This window comes from Xenopus tropicalis, chromosome 3 (assembly GCF_000004195.4).
Source record: "Xenopus tropicalis strain Nigerian chromosome 3, UCB_Xtro_10.0, whole genome shotgun sequence".
Classification (NCBI taxonomy): Eukaryota; Metazoa; Chordata; class Amphibia; order Anura; family Pipidae; genus Xenopus; species Xenopus tropicalis.
In genome coordinates, this window is record NC_030679.2 from 104,958,663 (window position 1) to 104,984,171 (window position 25,509).

General features: G+C 37.8%; 1 protein-coding gene and 1 long non-coding RNA gene across 6 annotated transcripts; one reads left to right on the forward strand and one right to left on the reverse strand.

The window, feature by feature from the left end:
- Window positions 1-126: 126 nt before the first annotated feature.
- LOC105946765 lies at window positions 127-1,961 on the reverse strand. Its single transcript, XR_004222042.1, has 2 exons — window positions 902-1,961; window positions 127-536 (listed from the first exon to the last, which is right to left on the reverse strand). It is a non-coding gene; the product is annotated as an uncharacterized LOC105946765 (long non-coding RNA).
- On the forward strand, window positions 536-19,967 carry gabpb1 (GA binding protein transcription factor subunit beta 1). 5 transcript variants are annotated; one of them, XR_001170161.3, is made up of 11 exons: window positions 536-860; window positions 4,957-5,064; window positions 6,044-6,211; window positions 7,425-7,619; window positions 8,474-8,585; window positions 8,884-9,000; window positions 13,360-13,548; window positions 13,816-13,931; window positions 14,932-15,034; window positions 15,774-15,830; window positions 17,416-17,450. XR_001170161.3 is itself a non-coding variant. In NM_001007483.1 (10 exon segments), coding segments are annotated over 9 exon segments (1,215 nt in total). In that variant the 5' UTR covers window positions 730-860; the 3' UTR covers window positions 17,569-18,193.
- Window positions 19,968-25,509: the final 5,542 nt, after the last annotated feature.

Below are 25,509 nucleotides of genomic sequence, written 5' to 3' on the forward strand. Positions count from 1 at the left end.
AGTCACTTGGGGGTGCCTAACATTTTGGCACCCCCAAGTGACTTTGCCTTTCCTTCCCCTTTAAGTGCCCTTAAATTTTTTTTTTGCGATGGAGCAGCATTAAATGATGTGCCAAAAGATAGTGAATAGGTATCGCATGAACCGTCTTTACTTATTGCACAGGCTCTATTTATATCGTTCAAGTTTGAGCCACACATCTTTCTACCGTACAGCACTGGGGGAGATGTATACAAGTGAGAATTGCTGCCTAGTTAATACATGCTGAGCAATAAAACAAAAAAAAAAACAATTGAAACGTAGCATCTGGTGTTTGTGTAAACGCATTCAGTTAAACGAGCAAAACAAAAAAGTCGGAAAGCCACAAACAACCGTGCCACTTGGCACACAGAATGCTAATAACGGAACCGGCAGCTTATTCCGGAGACAACCCACAGTTCCACAAAACGCCACTAGTTCGATTCCATTCCACGCATGCGCTACTTCGCTGCGTCCTCGCCTCGTCTTGTGTATCCCTCCGCCAGAACCTACTTTCCTTCCTGTAACCAGCAAAATGATTATAAACAAATATGTTTAATAAACTGAGAATACAGTTCAATCAGAGTAACATTTAGGCATTAAAATAACTTATTTACAATTAAACACAACGGCATAGTCAGTCGCGCCACCTTCCCTAACATGAAATCAAGGCAATGCGCGCACACAAAATATAGTGCACCTCCGCGCTAAACGCGGGGACTTTTGTGCGGGGATTTTCGGCGCCGATGAGAAGGCGATTGAAGTAAAACCGGCTTGGTTTGAAAGGAAAGCTCCCCAGCAGAGGAGAGCAGGGCAGCCGAGACGGTACCAATACGACGGGCACGGTAAGCTTAGGCAGCGCTGGGAGACGTTTCTGTCAGGTTACCGAATCTTTTCCAGGTCAGTCTTGGGTGTCGGGCCCTACCGGATGTGGAAGTTGATCTCTTCTGTGGTAAAAAATAATTCAACTTCCCCCGGAACCCAGATCATCCGAACGATTTCCTGTTTATTGCGTTAAAGCCGGCGGGTTTCCGGGGATCCGGGGCTGTGCCAGGGGCTTCCCGGGTTCTGGGGGTTCTAGAAGCGAAGGGAACTGTAAAGGCGGGAAGGGCTGATGCCTGGCTATGCACAGGCGCTTCAGAAGGCCGCGGTTCCGAGAGGCGGGAAATGTAACCCGCCAAGCATTTCTCTGACTAAAGGACATATTTTGCTTATTACTAATAAATTGTGTTGTTGCTCGTTGACATGTTATTAATGAGGTCTGAAGTATTTTGTTCCCTCGCACATCGGCCTGGGATTGTGCTCGCAGCGCTTTACACGAGGCTCAGGCTGGCCAACGGGGGTTTTATTCTTATATTTGTGCAGTCTGCATCCTTTACTTGCTGCTATACTACATCTCCCGGCACACACAGCGACAGCAAATCATAGATTAGAAAGTAAGCTGCAGGCTTGCAGAAATAATTACATTCATGCACTAATATGTCCTCCGCGGGTGGCACTTACAGTGGGGAGCTGCTCATTGGCGGGCATGTTTGGTTTGGAATCAGTTTAAGGCCTAGGCTATACACATGCTTAATAACCCTAGAAACATGCCACGCTTGCTTTATTATTCATTCAAAGTTCTTGTCACTGAACATGTTATGCGCATTTTGTACGTGTAATGTCACCCAGTTTTATTCCAGCGTTCTGTTCTTTTATTAAATGACACCACTATTGCCACTGTCAAGATGATCGGTTTTGCAGTATTGTTAAGCAGGAGCTGCGAGTTTGGAGCTTCTATGTGATTGCAGAGCTGTCCTTAGGGACTGTGCCAGCAGGGGGCGCTGCATGAGGAGCCTCACAGGCATCTGTATGCAAGGAACATGTATAGAAGTTTTATACTGGAACTATCATTAAGCTTGCCTTTGTAAGCAGTAGGGATGATAGGCATAGCCGCTAGAATAGTTAGGGGGGAAAGCAACAGTCAGCAGGAATGTCTCACTCTGAGCTTAACTCATTTTTTTTTAACTACAGGACCATGGTTTTAGCTCAGCAACTGCTAAAAGACTTCATTTGTGATAGTCTTGCTTTATATAAATAGTGGGGCTCTGAGTACCGCCACAACCAAGGATATTCTGGTGAGCTATGGGTCTCTTCCACCAATTGCTGTTTGTCCCTGGCAAAGTTTAGCTGCCTAAGTTCAGAAATAGGAGGCACTGCTTTGCACCATATTGACCTGTTCATTACATCACTGGCAGCATTTCTTGAATTGTCAGTCGCATCTGGGTTTGCACCCCTTAGAGCAGGGGTCCCCAACCTTTCTACTCGAGAGCCACAGTCAAATGTAAAAAGACTTGGAGAGCAACACAAGCATCATAAAAGTAAATTGAGGCGCCAAATAAGGGCTAAGATTGGCTATTAGGCAGCCTCTATGTACACTATCAGCTTACAGGGGACTTTATTTTGTAGTAAATCTTGTTTATATTTAACCTAAACTTGTCACCAAGTCAGGAATTCAAAAATAACTACCTGGTTTGGGGGCACTGAGAGCAACATCCAAGGGGTTGGTGAGCAACATGTTGCCAACATGTGAGCCACTGGTTGGGGATTACTGCCTTAGAGTTAATTTATATTCTGCTGTTTACTAAATAGTGCAACTGGAGAGGGCCCTTTTATCTATCTATTTGTATGTGTTCCTTATTTAATACTTCTATGTGTAGTTACCACTTTATAATTGCACTAGAGTAGTAATGCAGGAAAGCTGGAAAATCTGCTTTTATAAATGTCTGTCTGGAATCTCTGTAAAACATCTGAGCTTTTATCAGCGAAGAAGGAAGTTTGTAAGCCACATGTCAGAAAAAAACTGATTTACTCAGCAGTTCTCAAAAGGTAAAGTTTTAGAGGCTTAGATATCTTGGCATGCAGACCACGTGATGTGGATGTTTATTCTAAGTGGCATTGTAAATGTATGTTCAGTGCAATAAATACTGTGACTGACAGTGCTTCAGCTCTGAATTTTCTATGTTCAGAATATTTATACAAAGTATAGTAATGTTTCTAAAGCAAACGCATACCCATATTACGGTTATCCCCCTCCCCATTGAAAATGCATAAAACCCCTTTGTTACTGGCAGCGTTGGGCTGAGCTCAGAGTGTGGTTGGTGTATGGCTATCACACTTCAAATAAATGGGCCTGCTGGGTTGATGTCTCTATTTATCAGAACAGGCCTTTTATTGTAGATTTAAAAATTTTTTTTTTTTTTTTTTTAAGCAGAAGTCCTGGCTTTGTTTGCATTGAGTTTGCTATTATCTCTGATATGTTCAGCTGTGTTTTATATGTTATGTAAATAAAGCTCCACCTGGTCTGTTGTTTTTAATAAAACTTTATATACTACATTTTCATTATCACTAGAGATGCACCAAATTCACTATTTTTCGGTTTAGCCAAACCCTGAATCCTTAGTAAAAGATTCAGCTAAATACTGAGCTGAATCTTAATTTGTATATGTCAGTTTGGCTACTGAAGGTTTAAATAGCAGTTAAATAGAAAATCTTGTAACTTCCTTGTTCACTTGACCAAAAGTTATGTGATTTTAACGATTCAGATTCAGTTTGGCCAGGCACTTGGATCTGAATCCCGCCGAAAAAGGGAGAATCTTGGTCAAATCGCCAACTTAATACTAGATTTGGTGCATCCCCAAGCTTCAAATTCAACACATAATACTATAAAAAAAACCACTGTAAAAATACAGCAACATGTACAGTACTGTATATACAAATAGATCCATATAACTAAAGTTACACATACATGCAAACACAAGTCCATACATTTTTCCCTCTGTAGAAATATCTACAGTGACCTCTGGTGGTAATTTTATTCAACTATCCATTTTTATTTTGTTGCTGTTGGACGATTTCTTCTCATCAGCCATAGTTTTAAAAAGTCATGTTTGAGCCACATGTTTAAATATATTGCAGGGGGTTGGCATTACTGGTCTTTAGCATAGTCTTGGAGCACATAATGTTATGGGATTCATGGACAAAATGTTACTAACATTAGGGCAACAGTACAACCCGAAGAATTTAAAATGATTTTATGCATATAATGCAAATGGAAGCTCCAGCTGCAGATTGCTTCCCCTGCTGATATGAAGCAACCAACAACCTCCTCTGCATCCCACTAATTACAATGGAATGTGTTCCAGGGCAGGTAGCCTGCATTTTAAATGCTCTGTGTGCCACTGCTTTAAAACTGGGCTGGGGCTTTTTTTTTTTCTTCCATTGCTCTCTCCTACCTTGTTTCAAAGGGTGACTCATATTCATTAAATCTCCAATATAACCTATACTGGGGTATAACACTTCTGAAATGTGGCTTGTGTGCAAGCCAGGTTGGCTTATTTAATGCTGGAGAATGTTGCCATGTTGAGAATAGTTGAATATGATTCTGTCTCTGAAAGACTTATGCTTTTCTTTACATGTCCATTATAGTATCATACAGAGGATACAAACTAGCCACTGATAAACTTAGGGGATTTCAACTTGCTTAAGTTCATGGGAAGGAGACTGCTCTGCTGCATTAGTAACAGCTACAGTGCAATACCCTATTTATGTGCATGCAACATTAATAAAAGCAATCACACATTGTTTTCAGATACAATTACAAAGAATGTATTTTTTCATTGGCTGCCCTTTAACACATTTATTTATTAGTATCGTATAAGGAGCAGCATACAATATGGATTTAGCATGTCAAATAGGCGATTCCTGAAGGTTTTGCAGTGGGATATTTTCTCCATATATTTAAACTTTCCCGTTTGTCAGGAACACATTTTTTACCCCTTAAACCTTCATACTTTATCATGCATGTACACTACTTATAAAGAGGGCATTTTGGGGATAAACTTGATTGAATATTGGTTTATAACTCAAATAACTAAATATCTGTACATTTTCTTTTTAAAGATGTCCTTGGTTGATTTGGGAAAGAAGCTTTTAGAAGCAGCACGAGCTGGCCAAGATGATGAAGTTCGTATATTAATGGCAAATGGAGCTCCATTTACCACAGACTGGGTAATTATTTTGATTCCAGTAATAACAAAGCTATTGTATCTAGTGGATTTATTAGGCTGAAAGCAGACACAGCAGCCATTCAGAGTATGTGTTTTATATGTATATAATGTGAGTGTGTTGTTTTTAAGAGTTTATTGAAGGTATTACAGTTTATTTCCAAAGATTCCTAAAACTGGTGACAAAACTGACCCCATTGATGTATGGCTGTGCTAGGGAAGTATGGGAAATCATTCCTTGTTATCTTTCTTGTTTACGAAGAAACAAGTGAGAAATTCTCTAGGTATGCTCACATATCTATGGAAAGTGGTGAAAGGTAATCAGGGATACTTATACCACTGCTGTTGTCTGCTTAAGCACATATGTGGTCAAAACATCTTTTTTTTTTTTTTTTAACTTTATGTGAATCATTAGATAAAGGGAGTAGTAGCCGGGTGAAATAGAAAACTGTAGATAACTGGAATGGGAAACAGAGATGCTTCAACATTAGTGTTTTCCAGTGGAGGCTTAATTTACAGTTTTGTTTCTTAGAAGACTTGTGTTTGAAATCCTGTAAATGTATTCTTATTGTAGCAAGGCTCAAGGGCTAGGCATGGTCCTTAGAACTCCATACACAGCACACATCCCAAACTTGTTTGTTGCGTTGCATTTAAAAATGAAATAACAGCCCTTTGCTGACGTATGTAGGGCATTTTTATTATCTAGTGTTTAGTTACATTACATGAGAATAGAATGATTATTACCAACATATTTATTATACTTTTTTTTTTTTTTTTTTTTTTATAACGTTAGTTGAAAAATCACTAACCATTAACCAATCATATAGCATTGCATTGATACAAAGTATTTGCACTTTTTTCATGTCATAATAGAGATACAAACGCAGTAAACATTTGGTCCTCCATAGTGTATTTAAAATATTTATAATACATTAAGCAATATTGTTTTCCTAATGACTATGATTTTGTGCTTGTAACTGCAGCTGGGAACTTCACCACTACATCTAGCAGCACAGTATGGTCACTATTCCACAACTGAGGTTTTGCTTAGGGCAGGTGTCAGTAGAGATGCCCGTACAAAAGTTGACAGGACTCCTCTTCATATGGCTGCATCTGAGGGACATGCAAACATTGTAGAAGTTTTAATTAAGGTGAGTAGATACAGGAAATTGATTAAATTCTTTGGTCCAAAATTTTATATAATTACTCACTAACCTTTTGGTTTGATCATTAGAATAATAAACTGACAAGGCCTTTAGAATTTCATTTGACTCATTTAGTTTTTAAAACTATCCTCATCTAGAGAATTGTAAGCTCTACAAGGTAAGAACCACTATACTTTTAGTACATAACACTTCATATTTAAATATAAAGTACAGTTACATTTAAGATTATTTGTATTTATTATTGTAATGATCCCTGTTCTCTTAATTTATTGTGCTGCTTACATAAGTAGTGCTCTATAACTAAAAACATACTTGGATACATCTACTATGTATGTAAAGAAATAAGCATTTGCTAATTATGGACTGTTATATATATATATATATATATATATATATATATATATATATATATATATAAAAAAAAAGCTAGCTGCTTCTTATATTCTTAATATTATTTTGAATATGATTGACCAAGTGCCAGCAAAGTTACAAGTTACAAAGCACAAATATCCTAGGGTTATAGATTCCCCTTCTGTCTGGGCTGCATGATGCATGGAACCATCAAATAACCATGGAGCTTATAGGGAAACATACCTCCCTTTTTGTTAGAAGCTCATTAAGTAAGGCTTGTTTAAAAAAAGGTACAGAAACTATCTGAACTGCAAAAAATAAATGACAATGTGCCTTTTGACTTGCAGGGTCCATTTTCTCACCCCCATTAGGCTGACATTCAATCTCTCGCTCTCCTTGTTCCATACATGTGGAAGTTATGAATTCTGGGACTTGACGTCCCTCTGCTTTTCAGGAAATCAGTGCAAAACCAACTATGGGAAGCAGAGGAGTTCAATTCCATAGAATAGGATAGAATGAGAGAAATCTGGAGATTAGGGTTCATATTCTGTTTTCAGTCTAATCCTTTGGTGTTTCTCTAATTACTAAATCATGGCAAAACTTTAGTAAATAAACCATCATATCTAGATGCTTTATAGCTCCCCCAAACATAGAAGAGCTGTCTTACCACAATAAAGAAAATCCAAACAAGCAAGACATTAAGATGTCATTATGTCTGGATTAAGATATTGCACTGTAGAAAAAATATTTCTGACTACTGTAAATCATGCAGTAAAAACATGCAAACAATGGGTAATTAGCATGACTAATACCTGTTCTGAATTAATGCCATTTTATATCCCTATAGCATGGTGCTGACATTAATGCCAAAGACATGCTAAAAATGACTGCTCTTCACTGGGCCACAGAACACAATCACCAGGAAGTCGTTGAGCTCTTAATAAAATATGGTGCAGATGTACATAGCCAAAGCAAGTTCTGTAAAACTGCTTTTGACATCTCTGTCGATAATGGGAATGAGGACCTTGCTGAGATTCTTCAGGTAATTTTTATTTCCTACCCTTAAATACCTTTTTTGGTTAAAACTGTATCCTGTCTTTAAAAACGGAACAACCTCTTTTATTATTTGTCTAGTGGGAACAGTAAAAGAGTATTGATAATTGTATTCCTGTTGAAGGATTTCCCTTTGCTTCTGTATAACAGCGGTTAGCACTTCTGCCATGTAGCGCTGGGGTGCTAAGGTTGTCTGCGTTGGTTTCCCGATTGGTTTTCTTACTTACCAACAGTGCTAGGGGCTGTGGGTACTTTGTCTGCTTTACACTGTTTACAGTAGAACTTATGTTGTAGAAATCCCTGGTAAATGTATGATATTATTTGCATGAAAGTGTAAATTGAGAGGAAAGGTAATCAAGGTTTTGGGTATGGGTCTACATGCCTATGTAAAGCTCCCCAGCAGAAATCTCTTCTTTCATAGTTGCCCTCTGCATCCTAGGCCGCCTGCTTCCTAAACTTGGTCATAGCAGCTTCAAGCACAGCAGCTTTGTTAGTAATGTCTGGTTTGGGGCTAGTGTGACATCCCAGTAGGCTGAAGGCACAGTAAAACAGTGATCCGTCCAATTGTGATTTTGTTTTTCCTCCCTCCCTAAGTCTGATTTGCTTTGCTTCAAGCTGTGTAGATAATCAACACAGATAAGTATCTAGGGGGGTTGGAGGCAGCTGGTGGGGGGGGATCAACTGTTAAAGAAGAAATTAGCTGTGTCTCTGTAATAATGGGCATATTGACATACTCCTATTAAAATCACCTGTGGTAATATTTTTGTTTGCAAAATGTGTAATTAATGCATTTATATGAGTTTTTGTTTTGTTCATATTTTGCTCTGTTTCAAATTTAACTAGATTGCAATGCAGAACCAAATTAATACAAATCCAGAAAGTCCAGACACTGTGACAATACATACAGCTACACCACAATTCTTTATTGGACCTGGAGGAGTAGTGAACCTAACAGGTAAGGTGCATAAAATATATGTATGTAACCTTCAAACTATAATGTGGGTGTTGTATCAAACAGTTCAGTATTTTGTTTTTCGTAATCTACACGAATTATACTTTAGAGTTATATATTCATTTTATCATGCTGCGTGATTTTTTTTTTATAATGTGTATCTAGCTACCAATCTCGAAATATTTCATGTAGATTATTTTATTTTGCAAGGCACTGTACATACAAAGCAGTTGTGTAAGGGACGTTGTCTAGTTCATCATTGCTTTTATTAGTGCCGCTTATTGACTTTGTTTATTTCTAGATGACAGCGGTGTATCATCAACTGTTCAGTTTGGCAATTCATCAACATCTGTTTTAGCTACATTGGCTGCTTTAGCCGAGGCCTCTGCACCTCTGTCCAATTCTTCAGAAACACCAGGTTAGTTGTGATTATTTGGCAACTGTAAGTTCAGAAAAACATGACTAAATAATTTTCATGCCAAACAAATATATTGGGAGTAATTAAAAATAGGTACAAAGTTTGCACTTTGTTTTTTTAGAATATGTTAACAAGTAAAGGTACCGTATATACTCGAGTATAAGCAGAGTTTTCAGCACCAAAAATGTGCCCTCGGCTTATACTCGAATATATACAGTATTTGAAGATGTCTCTCCACCCCCCCACCCCCCGCGTCATCATGCGCTCATATGTATGTGTGCTCCTATACCCGCGCGATCGCACTGAGGTATTGATTCGTTTATTCAGAAATATTTCTTACTTTTAATCATTGCTTTTACTGAAACCATTTAAATTACACTAATGTTACTGTAGCATTTCTGTAGGCGCGCACTTTATAGTTTGTAGGTTTCATCTGTCTAATCTGTTTTGTGCTCGTTGAGGCTAATGGCACACATGGCAGTGCCTCCACTGGCAATGAGAGCACCAATCCATTCCTTAGCAACCCTTGGTCAGTAGTACTGATAAGGATGGTTTCTGTCAATCAAAGAACACACAGGGCGGTTCTCAGCCCTAAAAACAATGGGGCCACTAACACACGAAGAGATTAGTCTCTAGCATAGGCGACAAATCTCCTCCAAATGCTTTCCTAAAAAGCATGTGTCTTCAGCTTTCCGAAGTTGCCTCCACAGTAACCTTAAAGGAACAGTAACACCAAAAAATGTATATATTTCAAAAAAATTAAACTATAATGTACTGTTGCCCTGCACTGGTAAAAGTTTTGTGTTTGCTTCAGAAACATTATTAGAGTTTATATAAACCCTGGTGTGTAGTCATGGGGGCAGCCATTCTAAAGAAGAAAAGGCACAGGTTATATAGCAGCTAACAGATAAACCCTGTAGATAACAATGGTGTCTTATCTGTTATCTGCTATGTAACCTGTTCCTTTTCTCCTTTTTTTCGAGCTTGAATGGCTGCCCCCATGGCTACACAGCAGCTTATTTATATAAACTATAGTAGAGTTCCTGAAGCAAACACCCCAGTTTTACCAGTGCAGGGCCACAGTACTTTATATTTCAGTTACTTTAAAACACTTTAATTTTTTGGTGTTACTGTTCCTTTAAGAGTTCATTTTCTGGCTTGTGGTAAACACTGCGTGTGCCATTAGCAATACTGTACATGCTCAGTTGTTCATTCATTTCTATAGCATTAAAAGACTAGTGCATGCTGTCTTACCAGATTCTCACTCTCTGCTTCTGGGTAATGGAAGTGAAAAGCTCAAATGCTAAATGCATATTCTGCTTATTAAACTTAAACTATATAGGCTTATATTCAAGTCAATACATTTTTCCAGTTTTCTTAGGTAAAATTAGCTACCTCGGCTTATACTCGAGTGTATACGGTAAATGTGAATCGAGGTATGGGATACAGAAGTCACAAGCTACCCTGCTGTAATGTATACTACCAAACTTTTTCAGTGCATTGGGCAAGTAATCCAAAACACAGCATGCTCTTGTCCTGGATTATATTAAAATAATAATGCCACATGTAGATGTTTACCCATGAAAAGCTATGGCCTTTAAAAGTTACATGTTTAAACAGTTGGGGTTTTAAAAAGGTATTTTTCTACACTGAATTATACAGTATCTGAATGTATCATGCTCAGGCACATAATTCTTGACAGCCCCAATTCAGTACTTTTCTAATATCTGTCTAATTAGAGCATTTTAAAATAGGGAAAGAAATAGATAAAGAGATACACACAGAATGACTAATTGAGCAATCACAATCGTATACAGCAAAAAGCAATGAAAGCAAAGAATTTAATTTAATTGGTGATCAGAAACCCTCTTTCTTAACTTTGCTGCTGGAGGAAGATTTTATGTCTCTGATCGCTTAATAGTTCATAGGCATCATTTACAATGCGCCATGCAGTGTGCAAAGTAAACAAAGCATACTGTGTGGTGCATTGTGGTAATAGCCACAGGCCTCACAGTGCATAGTCTTGTGGCTCCTGTTACTGCATTGCTGACTGTTAGTGTTGTATATGTGAGGGACCGAGAGGGGGGGGGGGGGGGAGGCAGGAATGAGTCCCCCACCAGCCTCTGAATCATGTGCAAGTAAGGAAGCAGCAGGAGGTGCAGCTCGCACCAGGCCTTAATGCTAAGCTGCGAATCCTGATGCTGCTGTCTTTGGCACTCATCACAGACACAGAGCATTGGTGCCCCTGCCGTTGCTGCTAAGTAAGTGCAAAGGGGCTCCCTCTGGGTTTGTAAATGACCCCTACTGTTTTTTATCTCTTAATAATTGAGTTATTTTGCAGAGGTACATCTTTGTTATTTGCATAAAGAGCATATGCATTTATTACAGTATATATTTGTTTCCCCTATGGCCTACAGAACTTTAGAGTATCACTGAACATTAACGTAGATTACTACAAATGGTTTTTCCTGAATGTATCCCTAAACACCTTTAGAACTTGCTGTATTTCTAAATATCTTTCCTTCATTAAATAATGATATATTTGAGAATACAAGTAGCTCTTTCATAGCAACCTAAAATTTAGTTTGAAATTATTATGTGCACTTCTTGCACATAGCACAGTAGCAGAAATTTGAGAGAGGCGCCATTATATTAGTAAAGGAGAAGAAGATTAATATGTTCTGGCTGAGATCTTAATTTCAGTTAATTTTCACATGTTTTGACTTCGGACCTCCCCCTTTATAAATAGTTCAGGGTTTGGTCAAGGTGCCTCTTCCTTCATATGATAAAGATATGTGAAAACTTTGTCCTGTTGGTCTTCTGCTATAGCTCCAGAAATATGCAGATGTATTCACTGAAAATTTTATTCCAATTAGCCCACTTTCTTGGCTCCCATTTACTGGTTTTTGACCCTCTGGGGGAAATAAAGGATAGGCAAGTGGCTAGATTGCACTGATGTATTACTCAGCAAAAGTGAAGCATAGGCATTTAGAGTCAACATTGACCCTGTTTTGCCAATCAATTTAGGTGCAGATATTAATGCCAAATCCAACACGTGCAGATGTATTCATGCATTTTGGCCAGAAAATGTGAATAAAAATCTGCTTGTGAGTTCACAATATAATACAGTTTATATGGTAAAAAACGTATCCATATATTTTTGTTTTTAAGGCACTGTGGCACCTAGCTGTAAAATGTCAAAATCAAAGCTTCACGTTTTTGCTTTGACTCTTACATTAGCATATGATTGTGCAGCACAATTTGTACATTATTTCAGTACCATGTGCTTTATCTATGAACTTGGCCACAAATTTCTTTTCTTACTCGGCTAGTGACGTCTGACTAGCAATTTTTTCTCCAGAGGAAGAAAGTGGATTCTGCAATTCAAAATAATGGTATCATTAATTATAGAGATGAAAGCTTGGATGATTGTCAAAATATGTCTGATCTAAAGTCTTGGTCGTGACGCAAAGACTTCTGCTTTACATTTACTGCGTAGATAGAAAGGCTTCCACTTTTATTCACAAAATCTTGAAAAAAAAAATATCAAAGAACAGATCTTATCAACCAGGTTGGAATAACTGGAATGGCTGAAAATTGCAGCTCAAATTGTCTGCTAGCTTTTTGGTATGTTTAATAAAGACTTTTTCATTTTGAAGTCACATTAAATGTACCGCAAGGTATAGCAGCTAATATCTGAAATCATGAATGAGCACACTGAATGTACAGTATATGAAAACTGTGTATGTTACATAGGTAGCATAGTTATACCTTTTTTTAATTTTTAATGTAATGTTTAACTAGCTGTTTTATTATATATTTGCCAATCTTACACATTTTCCTTGGCCTTGTATATTTTGGTTTCAGGTTCAGTTCCAGCCAAATCTGCATGTCTTTCCATATATGTTTCAAAAATATACAGGAAGGTTAATTGGCTCCTGATAAAATTGACCATAATGTGTGTAAAAGTGATACAGGCCATAGATTGGTAGGGACTGATGTGAATGATGTGTCATCTCTGTAAATACTGCAAAATATGTTGGTGCTACATAAATAAAGAGTAATGATAAATCAAATCTGGGATAGGATAGAAAGCCACATTGTTGCCATTTATCCATTTTTGTGAAAGGGCTTTAAAATATTCTAACACAGGTTACTTCCTAATGCAGGGGGTATTTTTTTCCACATCATGCTTTATTTTATGAACCGTGTCTGTATCGGAGCACTGAGAAGGATGAATGAACCAGAGGGCAGTGGATGGTTCTATCTGCAAAGCTATCCTGATATTGTTAGTCTTTAATGTTTTTTTTTTTGGACAATGCTGAAATATCTGGGGTTTTTTTTTTTTTTTGTTTACAGTAGTAGCCACAGAAGAAGTGGTGACTGCGGAGTCAGTAGATGGTGCAATCCAACAAGTTGTTAGCTCAGGAGGCCAGCAAGTCATTACAATAGTCACGGATGGCATTCATCTTGGCAGTCTCCAGTCTGCAATTCCAACCAGTGGCATTGGTCAGCCAATTATTGTAACAATGCCAGATGGCCAGCAAGGTAAGTCATTTATTTACTAAAAAAATGTACATTTCTATAAACTGACAGGATTTTTTGTGTAGTCTTTACAAAGGGATAATGTCCAGTATTTGGACTTTATGCAGTGGAACATTTTTATTCTAACTTTTATTATCTGCTGCTCTGGTTCATCTAGTTTTGTCAATTACTTTTAAAATTTTCCATCATACTTTAATATGTAATTCATTTTCTTACAACATTTTTAAAAGCACTTGCATATGGTAATGAATATATATGTATGTGTTTTAGTACTGACCGTACCGGCAACAGACATTGCTGAAGAAACTGTAATCAGTGAAGAGCCTCCTTCTAAAAGGCAGTGCATTGAGATCATTGAAAATCGTGTTGAATCTGCAGAAATTGAGGTAACTCATTTCTTAATCCAGTCTTCTTTTTAGCCTGTGGCAGTTTCTAAATGAGTGCTCCGCTTTTTAAGTTTGTGTACTAATGAAGAGACTGCAAATGAATATTAATCTCTGATGCGGTGTAGATCATTACTCCCCTTCTGAGAGCTGTACAGATTTATTTCAGAATGTCCTGAGTATTAATGTATACTAGATGAGGGCATTTTGTGAAATTTATCATACTAGGCTAGTATAAATGTAGCATTAACAGATGATTAAACTGTAATATTTGCTTGATCTGTGTAGGGGCAGGATATTCTATTTTACAAGGTTTTATATCCTAGTAATATTTTGAATTTTCAAACAAATGTCTATAAGGAATTTACAGCAAGGGACTAGGACAGTAAATATTGGAAAACAGAGTTTGCCATTGAATAGTAGATTGGGGACAAGTTTGTAAAACCTTTGTAACACCCATTTTCTCCCATCTTCTTTTAACCCCTAATTTCACACTGTTGTCTTCCCACAGTTCTCTTTATCTGCAAATTTATATACAAATAATTGTCTGAATTCTTTCTCCTCTCATGCTATACACATAAGGGAGTAAGGATTTGGATGGTGGTTATTTTCTGATCTGGAACAGTCCCCAAAAACAGAATGGTGATTAACAAAACAGTGTAACACATTCTGCTTAATTGACCCAGGTTTCGGCATTGATAAACATATCAATTAATTCATACTTTCCTGACTGTAAATAAATTGTTTTTGACAGTCAGGAATATTGAGCTAAATCTTAAAATAGATGGAATTGCAGGTAATCTTTCAAAATTCCCCAGTTTGATCTATTCTAGATCAGCTTATATGTCTATCATGTTTGCCCTGTATTAAGCTAATCAAAAAATACCGTTTTAAAGTTTATTGATCCTATTAACTTTTTTTTTTTTTTATAAAGCTCATTATTCCTCTTTATGGCATTGAAAGCTGATAATTTTTAATTTTAATGTTCCTCTTTATTGTGCAGTATGTGGAAGAGAGATACCTAATGAATATACATAATCAATGATTTGCATCATCTGATTTTTCCATTTACATGATGTGATATCAAGTGCCTTCAGCCATCCCAGGTGTGCAGTTCTTCTACATTATCAGCACTTTGGGTGTTCCCTATAATTTTTGCACCACCTCTTTTTATTGGGATGATCTGTCACACCTGTCTTTAGAATTAAATCTCATGTAAGCATTTTGCTGCCAAATAGCAGCTGGAACATAGTGCTTTGCTTAGAGCTGGAGAGTGCTCTAGAATTATAATGTCTACTGCCTTAAACTTAAACTAAACAGTGTCACAGGCTCCCATGGCAGTGGATTTTATACAGCCAACATGGACTGTATAGGTTTCCAATACTGGGATGTGTCAAATCCTAAATATATATTTGAAAAGGCTCATAGTTGCTTGAGTGGACATTTGTCTTAACACCCAGTGCCTTATTGTGGTGGGTTTATTGTGACATGCATCTTTTTTTTATTTTTAATTGCCTCTGGGATATCTGTACTGGTTTCGGTTTTATCTGCTTTTGCTTTATGGAAAATGTACAGTGTTTTTCCTCCAAAAACAAGGAATACACAGCATCACACAGTAGTGTATCCATGCAAAAACAGTTGTCATTCATGCAAAAAGACTTTTTTTGTACCATGTTTGGCAAAATTTTAAGATTAGCATTATGATAAATTCAAGGGTCTAATGCGCTGAACCTCAGAACCATGTAGGACGGCTGCGGTGAGGAGCAATGAGAACATTTATAGATAATGTTGGGATTTTCTCTGTTTTTATGTGGGTTCAATTGTAACTCTTGTTTAATCTGCCAGATTCCAGAAACTTCTGGATCAGAAATCTATATTGTGAATACTCAAGAGTTCTCTCAGGTACAACTACAGAATTTTCAGAAAAAAAAATGTATTTTTATTTTATGTTTCTGAGAGAATCTCCAAAAACCTTTCAAATCTGTGTTTGTGATTATTTTTTTTTCCTCTTCCCATTTGGGTTTTAATCTTTTTTTTTTTCATGTTTCAAAAACACTGAGTTTGTGGCCGTTGTTTTCATGCATGAAGCCTTTTTTTTTTTTTTTTTTTTTTTTAAATTACGGTTTAGAATGTTTTATTTATTTTTATTCATTTCACTGTGTAAGAGACTTGAAGGTTAAATGAAGAAGCCATATGATCATTTTATATGTAGCAGAGATGCGGCAGCATTCAGAAGCCATGAGTGCACGGCATTCTATACTCGCGTCTTGTTGTAGACAACTGTAATTTCCACAAGTGTAGCAGGTCTGCACAATAGTCTTCTGAAATTGCAGCCTTTTGTATTTTCTAGTAGTGCTGTGCATGTTTGCCACACTTACTGGCCCTACATGCCAAGACTTGTTAGAGAACTTTGGCTGACTTTAGCATACTGCCCAACCATCTGGGTGTGTGGCAAATAAGAGAGCAGTTAGATCAATAATCCTGTGGTCTTGGTGGATAAAGGCTTATTGGCTCTGGCATAAACCTTTTGTCAGTTGCCCAAAAGAAAACTCCTTCTTCTACTTCCTGCCAGATTCCTGCTGTTATGATTGTGTAGACGATTGGACAGAACAATATGAAGGTGGTTTTACAAGCGTCCAAACCCATGGGTCAATCAGTCCAAATACCATATGGGTGAAGACACGGAGTGATTAGTCGCCATGACTCTTTTAAAAAGTCACACAGACTAATCAGCATGCTGCGAAGGACATTTGAGTAGTCACCCCGACTTGTATATTAATCTATGGCCGTTAAATTGGCGTGATTAGTTGCCGCTACCATATTTTTTAAAAGTCGCGGTGACTAATCGCCTTGTGTGTCTTCGCCTCATAGGTTGGCCCATGTATTGCCATCCTTTTAAAGAGATTCCAACTCTCCACAGTGGGAAATGTAGAAAATTCCACTTTTTCACTGCTGAGAAAAATTACTGCTGCTAAATAACATACCTGTTAGCATTAGCTTTATATGGATGCTTCTCCTTGTACTTTTTCCCTCAATTTTTTTCTAGTATCTTTTGAAATAAGTATTTTACCTTACTTTAATATTTATAGGTGTGGGCTTTTTAAACCCAGGGTTTGTGCTATTTCATGCTAAAGTGCAAAGATAAAATGGATTGCCTCAGTTGCTTGATAGTACTTTGTTAAGGGCAAGACCCAAGGTGTCCACCCTTACTGATACTGACTTTTATTATATATAAGTGTTTATAGGATATCTGGAGATACGGGCAGACTAAAATATGGAAGCTGGGTAGGCTCACTTCAAAGTTGCTAGCCATTTAGGTTGGCATATGGTGTGACCCTAAGCTCCGGGACCAGCACAGTTTTAAAGACCAGACAATCAAAGTCATACTGCATGCTTTTAAGTCTGTTTGACTATTTCCATATCATTTTACTCAGGGACTACATAGGGCAACTAATGCAGGATACCTATATTTTACTTTTGTGTACAGGAAAGAGAAACACTTCAGAAGCAACTTGATGAGGCCAACCGTGAAGCCCAGAAGTACCGGCAGCAGCTTCTAAAGAAGGAACAAGAGGCAGAAGCCTACAGACAGAAGCTAGAAGCTATGACCAGATTGCAGACTAACAAAGAAGTTGTTTAAGTAGCTAGCCAGCACGGACTCACTTGTTTTCATTGGAGAAGAAGACTCAAGCTATGCACTGTATGGCTTCAGTTGGTAATAGAAGCGATCCCCTGAGCAAACCTCAGACTTTTATATGTCCCTGAATTATACAAATGCTGGTGTTACAATAGTCACTCTTTGTGAGAAGTATTTAAAATGGAAATACTGTATATAGTCTGGATATTTCCCCCCCCCCCCCCTATTTTTTTCTTACAGTTGGCAGTTAAGTTGATGCTGATTTTCTGAAAGACGCAGAAATAACATTCTGGGTGACTTTTTTTCCAATCGGTTTTTAGTAGAGATTAATTTGACATGTGAAATGCACCAATTGCCAAAGATGTTTTGGTAAACCACGTGCGACCGTTTCTCAAACTGCAATGCTTTCTCCAATCAGATCAACAGCCTTTGAAGTTAACGTTTCCTAGTGGAAATCTCTGTACAGCTTTTCAATTTGTGTCTCTGTTTGAAAACTTTTTTTTTTTTAATTTCACTTTTTTTTTTTCAAGTAAGCAAAAAAATTTTTATATCTTGTTTAACTTCCAGAACATCCAGGTAGATTAACTTGTATATGAAGCTAATATTTTTTAAAGAAAAAGAGAGAGAACTTTTGTACATATGCTGCATGTTTTTGTATATTCTAACTGCATACGTCAGCCTTGGTTATCCTTCAGTGACACAGAACGTACACACACACATACACACATTGAATGTTGCCCAGTAGTGCAGTTTTTTTCTCATGTCACATCCTTCCAGTTTCAGAACTGATAAAGTGACAATATAATTTTACAAACTCCCGCTGAGTGTGTCTGTCAATCATGAACATTAACCTTTTGGTTACTCCTATATCCAGGCTTGGTAACCGCATGAAATAAGAGGTGGTGCATCTGTTCTGAGCATACATTTAAAATCAAACTTGACACCCAGATAATGGAAGTTTTGCATAATGAAGGAAGCTGTTGTACTAAGCAACTTCCCAATATAGATGAATTTAAGAGTTAGGAATTTAAAAGGGATTTGTGAATAAAATTGCTACTTAAAGCAGTGCATGTCCATTGCTATTCCCCACCCTGCTGCTTCTGACTACATGAAGGTCTAAAAAATGTAGCTAGAGTTATTTCTCCTCCAGCCAAGACTCTAGTTCTACAATTCCTTACATTCTGAATGGCCTATTCTTAGCAACTCTTTCCAGCTTTCAAATGGTGGCCACTGTCCCAGCAGCCAAAATCTATTACTCTATGAAGTTATACTTTTATTGTCATTGTTACTTTTTATTCCTTGTGTTTCAATTTAGGCCCTCCTCTGTTCATATTCCTGTCACTTTTTCAAACCGCTGCCTGGTTTCTAGGCTCAGTTGGACCCTGACAACAAGACAACTGCTGAAATCCCAAACTAGTGAGCTGCTGGGGGGAAAAAGTAAAATAATTAGTAAAAAAACAAACAAACCACAAATAAAAAATGAAGACCAATTGCAAATTGTCTCAGAATAGATCATACTAAAAGTTAATTTAAAGGTGAACTACCACTTTAACCGCAGAACACTGTGGAAATTGGAGTCTTGCTACATTGTTTTGGTAAAGCCTGTAGTCAGAACCAGCACTGCAGAGAATAGCAAGGGACAGAAGGATTCTGCTTTCTATAGCAATTGCATTTACTTCTGACTTAAAAACACTGTCAACTTTCAGTAAATGACCACTGGAAAGTTGCTTCAAGTGACTTAAGTTTTCATTAGGCAATATATAATTGTTTCCATTTATAATGCAGTTCCCTTCAAAGAGAGTGTATTTGCTCTGTATCGTAGGAAGACCTCACAAACGACAACAGTTCTGTTACTGGCACAGAGCTGAAACTATGCATTCAGAATTGTTACATTTCATTTAAACCCCATTATGCAACAAATTACTTTATCTCCCTTTTACTTTTCAGTTTTGTTTTTCTTTGATTTATGAAAATAATGTGATGAAGTAAAGAAAATATTACACTATTTGGATAAAATTGTGTTTTGCACTTGAGAGTTTAATGTTTAAAACACAAATTGGAGGTTAAAGATGGATTCTTCCTGTACAGAAGGGTAAAGAAGCCCATGCCTGAGAAACAGAGCCTACTCGCTCTTCAGCAGACTGTAAGCTGTGCTGGCATTTCAGTCGATTTAAACTCTCATGATATGACCAAATATTTATATAAAAATCTAAAATAAAGCGCGTCCTCAGGAACTCCAGAGATGTGCCACTGTTTTACTGAAAATCACAGTAAATGACTTGTTTTATATTGTACTGGAATAAGCTTTTATATTTTGTTAAAGCAGTTGTCTCTGTGTATAATGAGAAATACCTTGAGTAAAAGGGAGTTTACAGTCTTAAATCTATGTGCCTTTACCCTTTCTTATAAATTAAGGTATGTGCCTTTGTCTGTTCCATGCTTTCTTACTTTTCACTTTATTTTCTGGATCACATTTATAAACGAGTCACTGTATATAAAGGGAATTCAGGAAGTCTGCCATTGGCTTATAGCAGGATTCTCAAACCTGTGACTTACCGCCATCATAATTCACTGCAACTCCATACGACAGGTAGGAGACCTGTTAACCAGAGCGCTCAGGACCTGTGGTTTTCCTGATAAGGGATTTTTCTGTAATTTGGATCACCATACCTTAAGTCTACAAAAAATAATTTAAACATTAAATAAGCCCAATAGGATTGTTCTGCAACCAATAAGGATTAATTATATCTTAGTAGGGATCAAGTAAAAGTAACTGTTGTATTATTAGGGAGAAAAAGGAAATAATTTTGAGTCTAAAGGTCGCCACACACGTAGTCGCACGAAAGATCGCTCCCACTCTCCACATACATTCAGGGCTGAATCATCAGATATGGAGGTAGAAACAATAGGAATTCTACCTCCTTCTGCCGATTCAGCCCTGAAGGTAGATTTTGCTCAGGCGCCTTCAATGGTGCCCGATCAAAATCTTTTAACCTGCCTGATCGGCGAGTCAACCAATAGCCACAGCCTTTTGCGATGTCAGTCGCCTCGCCGAGTCAGCATACATGCACAGAATATCATATGAAACGAGGTTTCGTACGATGATATTGTATGGACAGCTTAAGAGATGCCCTTCGTATAAACTTTTTTGGATAATGGGTTTCTGGATAACGGGTCCCATACCTATATTTTTTTAGTGAGTTATTTGCCCACCACCTCCCTGGGCCCCATAAGTGGTGAACCCTGTTAACTAGAAAGAACAGCCCCAAAGGCCAAAAAAAAAAAAAAGGCTAACTAAAGTATCTGTCCTATCATGCCCAAATCTGCAATCTCTGCCTTGACTGGACTTTCCCCTGACAGTTTAATCTAGGGTGACCAGATCACTTCAGGGACACGTCAAGAAATCAAGGTAGAAGGGCTGCACTTATTGCAGTTAAATGTAAAAGCAATCCATGCCCCGAGTTCTGCAAAAGGCATTTATTGGACATGTCCCTTAATTCTCAAGTGATCTGGTCACCCTAGTTTAATCCTAGTACAGATATAGGATCTGTTTTCTGGAAACCTGTTCATCACCCTTAGACTCCAATATAAGCAAATAATTCTAATTTTTAAAAATGTTTTCCTTCTCTCTAATAATAAAACAGTACCTTGTACTTGATCCCAACTAAGATATAATTAATCCTTAGTGGCTAAACAAACCTACTGGGTTTAATTAATGCTTAAATGATTTTTTTAGTAGACTTAAGGCACAGAGGTCCAAATAACAGAAAGATCCATTATTTGGAAAGTCCCAGGTCCTGAGCATTCTGGATAATAGGTTCCCATTCCTGTACCTCAAGGACAGTAAGATGTGTTTTTCATGTGACAGTTGTAGGGTCACAACATATTTAGGAAGGTGCCTATGTTTACAGGAATTTTCCCAGTGATTTAATTTAGACAACAAAGTTGTCATGACAAAGTGAGAAGCAGATTACAGTTTTTCAATGGGTATAGGTATTCTGCACATATGCATATTACTCAGTAAAATGATTTATATCTGTCCAAAAATAAAATCGTTATCCACCCTGGCATTTGTGAGTATGCATACTTGGCTCTTAGCCATTAAAACTCATGATATAACTCTATTCCTTTGGCACATCACTGGACATTCCTGTAGTTAATATAATATAAATCACTCTTTGGCATTGGTGTGATGAATGGGTAGTGCATATTCATGGGATGCATCAGATGTTATAAGGTCACTTTTGCATTGACTTTATATAATCTCAATAGGATCATGTTATCTTAAATGATGAGTAAAATCACTGGGGTGCAACTGCATGTCTTTAGAATTTCCTTGTCCCTTAATCTCTTATTAGTCTGTTGGTCACTAGCTAGTGCATCTGTAAGATATAACAAGTGTTATTGTTGTGTGTGCATTTATTATGGCAATTTTAGAATGTTACAATGGTCCATTCCCATGTAGCTGCAGGTGATAAATGCTATCTGCAATGTGCAATCTCCCGGATTCCTTTATTTAGCAATCAAGTTAGCACTTCTTTAGGGGGGAACGTATGTAAATTTGCTAAAACAGTAAAGTAGAATTGCGTTTTTCCCCAGGCCAAGAATCAGCATGAACCTTTAGTTTGATATGCCTGCTTTAAGGGCTAGTCTTGTGATTAAAAAAAAAATATATAATATAATATATATATATATATATATATATATATATATATATATATATATATATATATATATATATATATATAAGCAGGGTTTCTGAGCTATGACACAATATAGTGCTTTTCTGCATCTGAGCTCCCATAGACCAGGGATCCCCAACCTTTACCTGTGAGCCACATTCAAATGGAAAAGGTTTTGGACAGCAACACAAGCAAGAAAAAAAAGTTCCTGGAGGTGCCAATGAGAGCTATAATTGGCTATTTGATAGCCCCTATTTTGACTGGAAGCCTACAGATGGCTCTGTTTGGCAATTACACTGGGTTTTTATGCAATTAAAGCTTGCATCCTAACTAGAAATTCAAAAATAAGCACCTGTTTGAGGCCACTGGGAGCAACATCCAAGGGGTTGGTGAGCAACATGTTGCTCATGAGCCACTGGTTGGGGATCACTGCCATAGACAGAATGGTGTTTTGAAGCAGTCAGATCTACTTTGATACATTCAGACTGCTGGGAATCAGTACAGACTCCCCAGTTTGAATTTTTTTTAACTCAACAGTTTTCCAGTAATAGGGCAAAATAGCAAACGAATGTATAAAGAAGTGAAAGTACTAGAATAGCCAAGACTGAAAGGGTATTTTCCTTCAGGGCCAGCAGTAGTTACATAGGGTTGAAAAAAGACCATTGTCCATTAAGTTCAACCCATCCGAGTAAACCCAGCACACAACCTATACTAACCAATCTATACACTCACATACATAAACTATATATATATACAACCAGTAATACTAACTGTAGATATTAGTATCACAATAGCCTTGGATATTCTGCTTGTTCAAAAACTCATCCAGGCCCCTCTTAAAGGCATTAACAGAGTCTGCCATTACCACATCACTAGGAAGGGCATTCCACAGCCTCACTGCCCTCACAGTGAAAAACCACCTACGCTGCTTTAAATGGAAGCTCTGTTCCTCTAATCTATAGGGGTGACCTCTGGTGCGCTGATTGTTTTTATGGGAAAAAAGAACATCCCCCAACTGCCCATAATCCCCTCTAATGTACTTGTACAGAGTAATCATGTCCCCTCGCAAGCGCCTCTTTTCCAGAGAAAACAACCCTAACCTCGACAGTCTAACCTCATAGTTTAAATCTTCCATCCCCTTTACCAGTTTAGTTGCACATCTCTGCACACTCTCCAGCTCATTAATATCCTTCTTAGTTACATCATATTGTGTCATAGTTCCCTAAAGAAAAGGAAAGCGGAGGCATGCTTTAGAAGTTTAGAGACCTTAATAACACTGGGGTTATGGCCAGCTGAAAAGAACTGTAAATGGAATTCTCCATAGCGGGGAACACACCTAGGATTTAACATAACCAGTGCAAACAGATACATAATATAGTGAATAATGTAATATTGTAAAATATAAGGGAATTATAAGTCACAGAGGAGTTCCATGACCATATAAAAACACAAGGCCAAATGGCCAGTGCTTTTATATAGGTCACGGAACTCTGAGGTGTCTTCTAATATCCTCATATTTTACTACAGGGGGTACATTATTTAGTATAATACACAAGTTTCAGTGAGTCGTGACAGAAATGATATCACTAAGCTCCGTTTATAATTTACAAGATATTAATGTCTCTCATGTATTATAAAACCTTATTACTGCAGGTATTCCCCTTTCTGTGCATATTTTTGGAGGTTCTGCCAAATTGTTACTTACGTAGCTAAATGATACCTCCTAACAGTCCCGATTTTTCGTGGGACAGTCCCTCCTTTGACAGCTCAACCCGCAGTCCCGGATTCTTACTGAAATGTCCCTCATTTCCCTTTGATCTTCTGCAGTGAAGCTAAAAAAAGATACAAATTTAATTAAAAGTAGCTTTTGGCAGAAAGCCCAGAAATCTTAACAAGCGTCACCTGCACTTAGATACATTGTTTCTCACTTTTAATTAAATAAGTGGGCTTTTGGCAGAGAGCCCAGAAAGGTAAAAGTCCTACTTGCACTGAGATACAATTGTAACTAATAAGCTAAACAGGTCTCTTAGGGCAGGGGTGGCCAATACGTTGATCGAGATCCACCAGTCGATCCCCCGTGGATTTCTGGTGGTCCTCTGAAGCTGTTTATATACAGAATGTAAAGATCAACAGCCTAATGCAGTCCTTGCCTCTTATGATTTTTAACCTGGTCTGATAATTGTCTGATATTTTAACCCCTGCCAGATACTATCCCACAGGTCAATGTTTGAGCTCAATATACAAGCTGAGGATTGGCCAAGTTGGCAATAAATATCAGTTTGTGTAAGGCTAGCTTAAAGGAACAGTAACACCAAAAAAATGAAAGTGCATTAAAATAATATATTACGTACTGTTGCCCTGCACTGGTAAAAGTTGTGTGTTTGCTTCAGAAACCCTACTATAGTTTATATAAACAAAGCTGCTATGTAACCATGGAAGTAGCCATTCAAACCGAAAAAGGAGAAAAGGCACAGGTTTTCCAGATTTAATGCCTGCACCTGTGGCTACACAGCAGCTCCTTAATATAAACTGTAGTAGTGTTTCTGAAGCAAACACACAACTGTTACCAGTGTAGGGCAACAGTACATGATATATTAATTACTTTACAACATTTTTATTTTTTAGTGTTACTGTTTATTTAACTGCGTGCCTTCTGACTGAGCAACCAGAAAGCCTTGAATTCGATGTCAGCAACACATTTTAAAAAAGTTGGGGCGGGCAACAAAAGACTGGAAGAGATGGAAATTAAAACTGAAAATGAAAGATGAAGAGGGGTACCCCAAACTGTGAAACACTGCACAGGGTGGCAAATATTGTAACAATGTAATAATGTTTCTCAATGTAAAATTCGAGGCAACTTCGGCGATTTGCCAAAATCACCTGTGCAGCGTGTGCCATCCCACCGGCGACTTACATTTTCGCTTGTGGGATGGTAGTTCGGGGAGATTGGTCGCCCATGACAAGGGAGATTTGTCGTGGGCGACTAATCTCCCCGTGTGCCAGAGCCCTTAGAGTGTTACCTATTAGGAACCTGACAGTAATTGCTCTTTGATTTATGACATGTCATTCGCTTGCTAAACATAAGCATACATGCAAGCCCAAAACATCCTGACAAGGAAGGGGTTAAGTAGCCACCCCAATCACACACTTCCCTTGTGAATGAAACTGCCAACCAGTGTAACCCCAGTAGGTAGGCGGCATAAACACAACAGTATTAACCCTTTCACTGCAAGGCGATTTGGCGCTTCTGGAACTTTTATTT